General features: G+C 65.7%; 1 protein-coding gene across 16 annotated transcripts; it reads right to left on the bottom strand.

Annotated features, from left to right (window-relative positions):
- Positions 1-84: 84 nt before the first annotated feature.
- ADAM15 (ADAM metallopeptidase domain 15) lies at positions 85-10,446 on the bottom strand. 16 transcript variants are annotated; one of them, XM_086693135.1, is made up of 23 exons: positions 10,258-10,443; positions 9,012-9,118; positions 8,328-8,404; positions 7,873-7,951; positions 7,626-7,702; positions 7,331-7,535; positions 6,131-6,196; positions 5,924-5,992; positions 5,676-5,845; positions 5,511-5,595; positions 4,941-5,089; positions 4,684-4,858; positions 4,311-4,403; positions 3,879-4,183; positions 3,601-3,802; positions 3,271-3,348; positions 2,779-2,851; positions 2,478-2,616; positions 2,026-2,095; positions 1,340-1,411; positions 856-927; positions 476-651; positions 85-382 (listed from the first exon to the last, which is right to left on the bottom strand). In XM_086693135.1, the coding sequence occupies exons 1-23, from the start codon at positions 10,334-10,336 to the stop codon at positions 340-342; spliced, it is 2,661 nt and encodes an 886-aa protein (XP_086549261.1). In that variant the 5' UTR covers positions 10,337-10,443; the 3' UTR covers positions 85-339. The 16 variants fall into 16 exon arrangements, with proteins under 16 accessions (XP_086549261.1, XP_086549260.1, XP_086549262.1 ...); XM_086693134.1 differs by having other exon boundaries at positions 1,340-1,414; positions 10,258-10,442; XM_086693136.1 differs by having other exon boundaries at positions 476-594; positions 1,340-1,414; positions 10,258-10,442.
- Between the last annotated feature and the right edge of the window lie 80 nt (positions 10,447-10,526).

The following is a 10,526-nucleotide window of genomic DNA, read 5'->3' as shown; positions in this document are numbered from 1 at the left end:
GTGGCAGCGCCTCCTGGCGGCCAGACCTGGAACCGCAGCAGGGGCGACCCGGCCTTCCCACAGCCGACAAACACCGAGGCGCGCTGCCCAGACCTCACTGTTTATTGCACCAGAGCAGGGACAGGCTGTGTGCACCTCCCTCAGCCCAGTCCAGCGCCCAGCCCCTCCCCAACCCCAGCTTCCATGGCGTGAGCGGGTCCCTAGAGTGCTGCTCAGCGGACCGTGGCAGTGTCTGGGGTCCAGGCTCCGGCTCCCTCAGTCATCACGGGGGACTCCAGGGACTGGTCGGCCTCTTGAAGTCCTAGGTCCGGGTGGCAGTCCGGGAAACCTCAGCAGAGGTCAGAGGTAGAGCGAGGACGCTGCTGGGGGCGGCGGTGCAGGTCTGGGGTGCAGATGCCAAGCACAGAGATCAGAGGTGCCCTTTCCCCAGACCATTCGCCCCTCCCACCCATCCTCCGCGCCCCTGCTCGCCTACCTGGACGGTACCACTACGGGTTGGATTCCAGTTTCTGGGCCAGGCAGGTCACCCGAAGGGCGCCGGCTCTGGGGGTTGGCAGGCAATGGCTTCCTCGGGGGTGGGGGCTTGGCGGGCCCCTGTGAGTGGGAGAGAAGGCAGGAGGCTGGCTTGGGAGGGGATGTCATGGTGCCCACCTGGTTGTTGGGGAACACCAGCTTGTGGGGCCGGCTTCAGAGGTCACCTCTGTCTCCAAACAAACCTGTCACCGGTAAAGGGCACCAGCGGATGTGCCCTTAGGCACAGAGGGGGCATCTCACCATGGCCACCACTGGCACGGCTATTAGCACCACAGCCCTGGGTGGGGGAGAGGCTGTGCCCTTCTCTCCCCACACTGTTACCTTAGGGTGCCTCACCACCGGGTCAGCGGGCAGAGGGCGGGTGGGGGGATTGGGTCGGTCAGCCAGCTCAGCCTGGACAGAGAGAGGGGCAGTGCTGTGAGAGCACAGCCGGGGGCAAGAGGCATGCAGTGGTTCTCTTGAGGGGTTCAGGTCAACATTCAAAGTCAGCCAGGGGGCAGGAGAGAATGGAGACATGCGCACAGGGCTTGGGTGCCTGCCAGCAGAAGCCTCAGGGGAGGAAGGCACGGGTCAGAGTGGTGTCCCTGGCCAGCTGCAGTCCTGCCACTGACCACCAGATGGCGGTAGAAACCAAGGCAGGAGGCTCACCCTTTGCTGATTCTGGGGCTCAGAGTGTCTGAAGGCTGAGGGGCACCCCGGTCCCCTAATGAAGAGCGCCACTGGCAGGGGACCAGGGTGAGAGCTGCAGCTGGGCACCAAGCCTCCCACCTGCCCTGGGCGAGGGCGGGGACTGGCCTGGATTTACCTGGAGTCTCTTGGGCACAGGGTCAGGAGGCAGCGGCCTGGAAGGGGGAGCCGGGAAGCCAAGAGCACTGGCCTGCTGAGAGAGCAGGAGGAGCAGACAGGCAGGGTGGGGGCGGGGTGGGGTAGGGGAGCACAGAAACAGATGTGGGCAGAGAGGGGTCAGTGCCTGCGGGCGGGGCAGCCAGGGCCCCAGGGGCGGTGGGCGCAGTGCATGCTGTTATCCAATTGTGTGCAGAGGGGGTGACGAGTGGTGGAGCTGGCATGCAGACCACCCCCCACACCCCTGCCGGGGGCCCAGGGGGCACTCACCAGCCCTCCTACCCACGGTGTCCTGGGCCTCATCAGGGTGTGGCACACCCAGGGCCCCTTCTGAGCACCACCCCCCTCGTCCTCCAGGGGCCCCTCTGGGAGCATCCGCAGACCCACCTCTCAAAGCCACCAGCTTGGCCAGCTCAGAGAGCTCAGCGGACCCTCCTCTAGGTGACTGCCCCTCCCCACTGCAGGCTGGACTCTGCTTCTGGGCCTGCAGCCAGGGGAGTGGGGGAGGGCTGGCCCTGACTCCTCTGGCCGACTCTTGGGCAGTGTGAGACTCTCTCTGAGTCTAGGGCCTTCAGTACCCCCGCCCCAGGGCCCAAGCCGGACGCTTGGACAAGGTGGGGCCTCTCTCCTCTGGTATCCATGACTCACCTTGGCACCTGGCATCAGCAGGACCCTCTGCGGGGGTCCTGGGCGTTCTGGGGGACCAGACTGGGCTGCCCTGGACGTGGAGAAAAGGAGGCAGGGGGGCCCAGCCTCAGACCACGCTCTCCACCCGCACGCGACCCTTGAGTGCGGTGGACGCAGCCCCTTGGAGAGCAAGGGTTTAGCCCAGTCAGAGTGGGGAGGCGGGGGCGGGGGGGGTGATGAGCCGGAGCGAGGGCCCCACTTAGCACAGGGGCTCCCCGGCTGCCCTCCGTGGGTCTCCGTGTGAGGTGAAGAGTTACGGGGCGTGTGCAGAGAAGGGAGGTGTGGGGGGGGGGCGGTCCGAGGGGCTGGCGATCGGAAGCCGGTGGGGGGCGCTGCAGACGGGGTGGGGCAGGACCCCACGGCCGTCGTGTGCCGCAGGGCGGTCGAGGGAGCGGCGGCAAGGAGCCTGGTACCTGTACTGGCAGCTGGGGCCTTTGAGCTGACAGAGCCGTTGGCGCAGGCGGGCACGGTGCCAGTAGCTGGCGCCCAGGAGCATCAGGGCCACCAACAGCAGGAGGCTGAGGGGCAGCCCTGTGGTCAGGGAGCTGGTTGCTGTGGGGAGAAGGCGGGTGGGGCTAGGATCCTACACCCAGGAAGGGGTGGCAGGTGGGGAGGGGGAAGTGATCAGAGAACCCCAAGGGGTCAGGAAAGGGCAGGGGGGGGGTAAGGAAGCCACTGTGCCCTCTCCCCTCTCCCCTCCCCCTCCCCCCCCACCTCTGCTGCGGTTGGCGCAGTCCGGCGGCGCCCAGCCCTCCTCGCAGCGGCAGTGTCCTTTGCTGTCGCAGACCTAGGGGTACAGGCTGAGTAACGAGGGGCCCGTTCCCCTGTCCCAGCTTTTCAGGAGCTCCTAAGTGCACAACCGGGAGGTGTGCCGGGGTGATGGGATGGAGAGAGGGACAGTTTATCCACGGCAGACCAGGTGAAACCAAACTAGCCCCGCGAGCGCCTTCTCCGTGCCGGGCACTGTACCGGAAACTCCCATGTCGTCTCACGCACCAGGAACTGGGTACTATTATTCCACCCACTGGATAGTCGAGGAGGCTGAGCTCAGAGAGGTTAATAATCTGCCTGAAGTCACACAGCTAGGCGGCAGCAGAGCAGGGGTCGGAAGCTAGGTGTGTGTGTTTCCCAGCCTGTCACCGTTCTCATCCCCGGAGGCTGCCTGCTCCCCACCCCGCCCCCCCCGTCTCCCCCAGGCCAGCTCACCCCGTGCCCATGGCACTTGCTTCGACATTCCTGCGCTCTCAGGAGACCCACGGGCTGACATTGACGGTCAATGCACACCTGCCCAGGGGAGGAAGAACAAAGATCAGGTTCTCACGAAGCTTCCCTGGCCCTGGGAGGCCAGCACGGCTGAATGGCGGATGGAGAAACCGAGGCCCACGGGAGGACAGGACTTCGCTCGGGCCAAAGAGAGGATCTGAACCCCCCCTCAGAGTCTGTGCCTTTTACACGGTGGACAGCGAGGCCCGGGCACTGCTCGCCGTGGTCCAGACACCCCTCCCCTCCTGGTCTTGCCCCCTTGGGACTGCTCACCAGGTCAGGACCACAGGCTGTGCCGGGCAGAGTCAGGAGGGGCTGGGCCACGTCATTGCCCAGGTCCAGGTGGACCCAGCTGCAGTTCAGCTCCGGCTGGGTCCCGTTGGCCTCTAGTATCTCCCAGTGCAGATCCCGGGCTGAGCCCCGCAGCGGCCGGGCCCGACCCCCCTGGCACTGGAGCTGCCCGCACATGGCGTCTCTGAGGTGAGGGAGGAGGTGCGGGGTCAGGCGAGGCCCCCACAAACCCAGAGGAGAATCCAGGTTTCGTCACTTACTTAGGGGCACAGGACACGTAGCTGCCATCAGGGCTGCGTCCACAGCTCCCGAAGGCATCGCCTCTCGTATTGGCGGTAAGGAGGCAGCGCGGTGCGGCGGGCTGGGCCCCGGGTCCCCAGAGAGCCTGGCACTGCTGGGCATAGGAAGCGCAGCGCCCCTGCACGCACACAGCCTGGCCCCCCGCGCACGGCTCGCCGTCCCCCAGGCTGACGTCAGGAGGGCACTGGGGGCTGTCTCCCGAGCAGAACTCCGCGAGGTCACAGTCCCCTCTGGCGGGGCGGCACTGCCAGCTGGCTGGGCGCAGCTAGGGGGGTGGGGGAGGGTCAGAAGGGGTGCCGGGCAGGTCCAGCCCGGCCCTGGGGGGTCACAGGACCCTTCCCACCGTGGCCCCGGGCGGGTGATCTGTGGCGGCCGGTCCAGTCTGTGCCCACCTGGCAATCCTGACAACAGAGCCCGCCGGACGCGCACTGCGCCCCAGGCCTCAGCTGGCAGGTGAAGTCATCGCAACAGGGGTCGGTGCATTCCTGGGGGCATGGGGGGGCGGGGAGGGGGCTGCGTCAGGGCGGGCTGGGCCCGAGAGCCTACCTCCTCCCCTCCGCCCAGGGCAGCCATCAGAAGGACGCAGCGGCAAGTAAAGGCCAGAGCCCAACCATCCGCGTGGTGTCCCTGCCGGCGGGGAGGGGCGGAGAGGAGCGGGCCGGCCCTTGAGAGCCCACGAAGGGGCTCTGGAGGCTCGGAGCAGGGTAGTGAGCCAGGGCCAGGGCACAGGAGTGAGTGGGGCAGGGCTTCGGGCGAGGGGCTCACGTCCGGGAAGCCACAGTCACACTGCTCGCCCGGCTCCACCAACATATTTCCGCAGACCGCGGCCATAGAGGGCAGGCCGGGCCGCCGTTCGAAGAGGCAGCTGCCCATCCCCTCCAGGAGAGCCTCCTCCAGGGCCCGCCGGCTGCAGTTGCTGAAGTTGAGGCCTGGCAGGAAGCTGGGGACGGTGGGGGAGAGGTTGGGGCTGCAGCCACCCCCTGCCCCTGCCCCTGCCCGCTGTGCGTCCTGCAGCCACTCACTCTGTGGAGGCCTCCATGATGCAGCTCTTGGCCGGGGCCGGGCCCGGGCAGGGGCAGCTGTTCCCTGGCAAGTCGTGGTCCAGGCCCAGGCTGTGGCCCAGCTCGTGAGCTATGGAGGACGCAACCCCCAGGACGCTGGTGGAGTGGTCCTGGCATTGGGGAGGGGACACCCCAGGTCCAGCACCAGCCTGACTCTCTTGTTCTCTCCTCATCTGACCTCTTGGGCGCTCAGCCTCCCTCCTTCACTGCTTCTAGAGTAGGAGGAGAGCCCGGGCCCGGGTGGTGGGAAGGCTTAGAGCTCGCTCAGCTCTGTTCCTGTCCCTTACGTGTGGCCCTGGGCACTCGCCTCTGCTCTGTGGGCCTCAGCCACCCCCTCCTCCCCCGCGAGGTGCCCTCACAGGTGAAGCCCCCACGTAACGATGCCGTGACAGCAGGGGCCACGTCCTACCCGCCGTCCTCCCCCCCCCCAACCCCCGTCCCCACATCCGCGGCTTTGGGGTAGGTAACTCGGTGGGGTTGGGGCGGGGCACGTGGAGGAAGCGACGTGCGCGGGGCCCCGGCATCGCTCACCATGTTCACACCCCCCGAGAAGTCAGGAGAGCAGATGGAATTCTGAACGGCCATGCCCACCGCGGGCCCGGAGAACGAGGTGGCACTGTGGGATCGCAGGGCCACAGGTCAGCTCAGAGCTTCAGGGCCGCAGGCAGGGAGCTGGGGCGCCGCCTGGGGTCTTACGTCACGAGCTGGGCGCTGTCGTGGGGCAGTCGAGGCAGTAAGTCTTCCCGCCGCCAGCGCAGGAAGTTGTGTAGCGTGAGGCCGGGGTCCCGGCTGATCTCCACCAGGTCACGCTGGCTCCAGGCCTCCAGGCCCACCAGCGCCACCCGGACGTTCAGGGGCCGGAAGAACTGAAAGAGAACGGGGGCTCAGGAGAGGGGTCCCCGCGGCCACAGGGCCGTCCGGCTGCTGCTGGGCCCGGCACTCACGGTGTCCAGGAGAAAGGCCACCTTCAGCATGCGGGTCAGCAGGTACTGGAAGTCCGGGTACCTCTGGACCTGCGGCTCAAGGGAAACGACCATGAAAGGGAGCAGACTCGGCGCGGGGGGGGGGGGGGGGGGGCGGGGGGACAGGACACGGCGGGCGGTGTAGGAGAGGGTTGGGGGGGGCAGGACACGCAGCGCCTGCAAGCTCACCTCAGAATGGTCGGCCACGAGCACCAGCTCAATAACCTTGGTCTCTGCCACCACGTCCCGCCTCCGCTGGGGACAAGAAGGGGTGTCAGGCACACTCCTCACGCCGGGGCCACACGGGGCTGCCCGAGCTGTGTCCGCTCCCACCCTGTGTGCTCCAGCGGAGGAGAGCAGAGAGCCCGTTTCACAGAGGAACCCCTGAGAGCCTGAGAGGCCAGGGACTTGCCCAAGGTGGACTGAGAAGTAGGTCATGAAGCTGGGAGTAGAGCCTTGCTTCTCTGGCTCCAAACTCAGTACTTTTCCTGAATTAAAAAAAATAAGACTGGGGCGCCTGGCTGGCCCAGTCGGATGAGCATGCGACTCTTGATCTCGGGGGTCGTGAGTCTGAGCCCCACACTGGGTACAGAGATTACTAAAAACAACCAAAACAATAAACAGGGGGCACCTGAGTGGCTCAGTCGGTTAAGCGTCCGACTTCGGCTCAGGTCATGATCTCACAGTTCGTGGGTTCAAGCCCTGCGTCGGGCTCTGTGCTGACAGCTCAGAGCCTGGAGCCTGCTTCGGATTCTGCGTCTCCCTCTCTCTCTCTGCTCCTCCCCCCACTCAAGGTCTGTCTCTCTCTCAAAAATAAACGTTAAAAAAAAACACAATAAATAAACTTTAAGAAATAAATAATAAAATAATAGCCAACACTGTCGTATATTTACCTACCTCAGGCACAGTTTAAGCACCATATAGATACTTGATAGATAGATGGATATAGACTCGTTTAAGCTCCACAGTAACCCTAGAGAGTAAGTAGCTTATTCTCCCCAATTTATAAATGAGGGAGCTGGAGTCATACTGCTTTATGCCTGGTGACCGTGTGGTCTGTAGCCAAGCACTGTCCGCACACGGGATCATACGGCCCATGAAGAGTCTGAGTCAGGTCCCTGCGTCTAAACCCCGCATATGTCATTTAGTGGTTGAACAGCTTTGGGCAAGTCACTGCCTCTCTCTCTCTGAGCTGCTTTTCTGACAAAGACGGAGCTATTGCCAGCCCGAACCTCCCAGGGTTTCGGGAGGAGGAGAGCAGATTATGTTCACACGGGGCCCGACCCAGGGCAACAGCTCCTTAGAAGGTACTGGAAACAAAGATCTCTGAGGGTCCGGGGCCTGGCCCTCAGGGACAACAGAAGCCTGGCCTCTTGCTGTCATCCTCACCCGACGACTGCGCGTGTGGCTGTGGCGCCGTCCCCGGGGCCGCTCCTGGGGAGCCCGCGTGGCCACAGATGCATGCCAGCTCAACCCACAGGTGCGGCCTGGCAGGAGGAGGTCTCGGGTCCGGGAGATGATGGGGGCGGCTCGCAGGTCCCCGGGCCCCAGCTCCAAGGTGTAGCTTCTCTCGGGGGACAGGACCACCAGACCCCTGGGAGGAGGCAGGAAGTCAGAAGACCTCTCAGCTCCACACCTCACACCGCCTCCCTCTCTCCATCCCGGTGGGACGCGCCCTCTGTACCTGAGCCCTGAGCAGGTGCACACCGACGCCCAGGAGCCCACGTGGCCCCGTACCGCTCCCTGGTAGCAGCAGCTCTCCTACAGCAGAGAAAGGTCAGTGCTACCCCAAAGGTCAGGGTTGGAGCCCAGGAGGCTAGCTAGCCTGTCGGTGGAGGCTGGTGAAGGTGCACCCCACATCCCGTAGGGATGACACCCTCCATCTGGCCCCTGGCGCCGCCCTCGGGCCGGAGACAGGACACTAGACTCACCAGAGTGTGTCCCTCGCTGACCACACGGGTGCCGTCAGGCTCGTACCACATCAGGTGTGGGCGGCCTGGGACCAGCTCCCTGTGGAGTGAAGAAAAACGGGGGCAATGACAGTTGCCTCCCAGGGAGGTACGGCGACAGCCTGAGGTCCAGGGGTGGTAAGGGGTGGCTGGGGGCCAGGGCTCCCCCCGAGGCCGCAGAGCAGAGCGGTCGGGCCACAAACTCTGCCAGGCTATCTGGGTCCTACTCTGGGTTTTACCACACACTAGCTGTGTGACCTTGGGCAGGTTATGTAACCTCTCTGTGCCTTGACTTCTCCACATGTAAAATGAAAACAGCAACATCATAGTATTTACCTTATAGGTTGTTAGAAGGATTAAGAGAGTTCGAGCACTTAGTAAATGTCACGTACGGTTGTTACTTGTGCTGTTATTGTCGTTACCACCGTCATTGTTACCTATTCTGCAGCAGCTCCAGGGTTTGACTCTCACCGTCCAATTCCAATCTGATCCGCAGAGCCTCAGGCAGATTGGTCTGCGGGCACCAGAGGGTATGTCACCTCCCTGGCCCCGCCTGAAACTCCCATCAGTCTCTAACCAGAAAACCTCAGACCCTTAGGAGAGTACCAGCGATTAGGTCACTGGTGGGGGGGGGGGGGGTCCCGAGGGAGGGGCCAGGAAGCCCTGCCCGGCCTGGGGCATTGTTCTGGGGGGCTGTGTGCGAGGTCAAGGAAGGTATCTGAGCCGCCCCTTCTCGGCTTCCTGCCCGGAGAGGAAGCATCATGGAAGAGCTGGCACACGCCCCAGCCCTTCCTCTGACTCAGCGTTGGAATTGGGGAGGGGGGTGCCTGGTGAGGCCCTGACCTTCCCCCACTGAGAAAACCTGTAGAATGAGACCCCAAAGGCAAGTCTGGCCTCAGGGTCTCCCCAGGAGATGGACGGGGTCGGGTGGGGCTGAGGCCGGGCAGATGCGTGTTGGGGGAGAGGGGATAAGGGAAGCCAGGTGCTGGGGTGTGGCCGGAGGGGCAGCCAGACCTGGGGTGGCCGTTCCACATGAGGTCCACTCACCTGCTCCTCAGAGAGGGCTGGTTATGGGGGCGGCAGGGACTGTGTTCTGTGCTTGAAGGGACAGGGGGGCTCACCTGGAGCATCTCCGCTAGGCTGAGTGTGGGGCTGTCTTGAAAGATCTGGGGCTCCGAGTGTCCACCCAGGGCCCTCTCTGGCCTTGTCTGCTCCTCCACAGGGCCACCTGCAGGGTCCCCAGGACACCCCAAGAGAGTGCTGAGCGAGCCAGCCCCTGGCGCTGGGCACAGCCGGTGCCTGTGGCCACTCAGGGCCCTTCTCGGCTGGAAGGACTCCTGCACTGCATTCTGGGACTTAAAGGAGCAAGCCCCAGGAGAGGGGCTTCTCTCAACCCCTCACTTTCACCCCTACCCCACCTGCAGGTCCCCAGGGAAAGTTCAGCTTGCCCCTCCTGGGGCCCCCTCCCTGTCCCCGCAGGCTCTCACGGGGAGCCCCCTTCCCACTCCCTCCCAATCACCCCCCCCCCCAGGAACGCCCCCTCTCGGGCCTGGGCGAAGCCTTGTGGCCCGGTGCCCACTCACCCTCCCCTTTCCTCACATCGGAGCTGCGGGAACGCCCATCTCTGGGTGCGCAGTGCAAACACCCCTCCCTAAACATCCCTCAGACCCAGCCAGGCACACCCGCTCGCCACAGCTCAGCTCCTCCCTGCTCCCAACATCTCCCCCCCCCCCACCCCCGTCCCGTCCCCACAACGGCCCTGTCTCCTCCGCACAGCCCACCCCCGCCTGCCATCCCAGCCCCTGGCCAGAGACGCAGCGGGAAGTGAAAGTTCCTAGGAGGAGTTGGTGTCAGCCTCTTTCCAGGCCTACTCTCCGCCCGCCCCCCCCCCCCCCCCGCTCCTCCCGCGTCCCCACCCGCCAGCTCCGCCAGGTTTTTGGTGGCATCAACACGGGGTGAGGGGCGCCGTGACCGCCCGGGCCCTGGACAAGGAAGAGTCCTCTTCGCCAAACCCTCCGGGCCGTGCCCACTCGGCGCCCTGGCACCGGGCAGGATGGTCGGCTAGGCCCCAGAGGGGCGAAGACGTCAGTCCTGGGGAGCAGCGACCGTCTCCCACCATCCTGAGGGGGCGCTGGGCCGGGCCCTTTGGTGCCCGGCACCGGAGCCTGGAAGTGTCCGCGGGGACCGCGCACAGGATGACCGCGCAGGGGGACCGGCATCCCCCTCCATCGCCCAGGACATCGGAGCAGGGCGGGCCGCGCTCTGGCCAGGGGTCTCCCCGGGTCTCCGGCCGACCCCCAGTGCCTCCCGACTTCCCCGTGCCTTCTCCCAGTCTGTCCCCCCGCCCACCGCGGGCCGGGCACTCACCTCGATCCGGGAGCGTCCGGGAGGACAGGGGGCTGCCTGCGCCCAGGAGCCCCAGGGCCCAGACTAGCGCCAGCCGCATGGCAGCGGCGCCCGGGGCCGGGCGAGGGCAGCAGGTGCTGGGCCGCGCGCCGAGGAACCGCGGCCGCCGGGTCTGCCTGGCGCACCCCGCCGCGCCGCGCCGCCACCAGGCCCCGCCCCGTCCCGCCCCCGCCACGGGGGCGCAGGGCCAGGCCCCGCCCCCGGGGGAGCCGCGGCTCCGCCCCCGGAGG

The sequence above is a fragment of the Puma concolor genome, chromosome E4, assembly GCF_028749965.1.
Source record: "Puma concolor isolate L17-30 chromosome E4, mPumCon1.1.hap2, whole genome shotgun sequence".
Lineage (NCBI taxonomy): Eukaryota > Metazoa > Chordata > Mammalia > Carnivora > Felidae > Puma > Puma concolor.
Note: the sequence above shows the minus strand (reverse complement) of the source record. Positions and strands in the feature narration are given on the sequence as shown.

Excerpts from the sequence above, each read along its gene's own strand:
- ADAM15 (XM_086693134.1), bottom strand. The coding sequence starts at position 10,336 with ATGCGGCTGGCGCTAGTCTGGGCCCTGGGGCTCCTGGGCGCAGGCAGC. Across the intron at positions 4,404-4,683 it reads GTGACTGTGGCTTCCCGGAC|GAATGCACCGACCCCTGTTG; the intron begins GTGAGCCCCTCG and ends CCATGCCCCCAG. Across the intron at positions 652-855 it reads CGGTGGTGAGGCACCCTAAG|GTGGGCACCATGACATCCCC; the intron begins GTAACAGTGTGG and ends CCCAACAACCAG.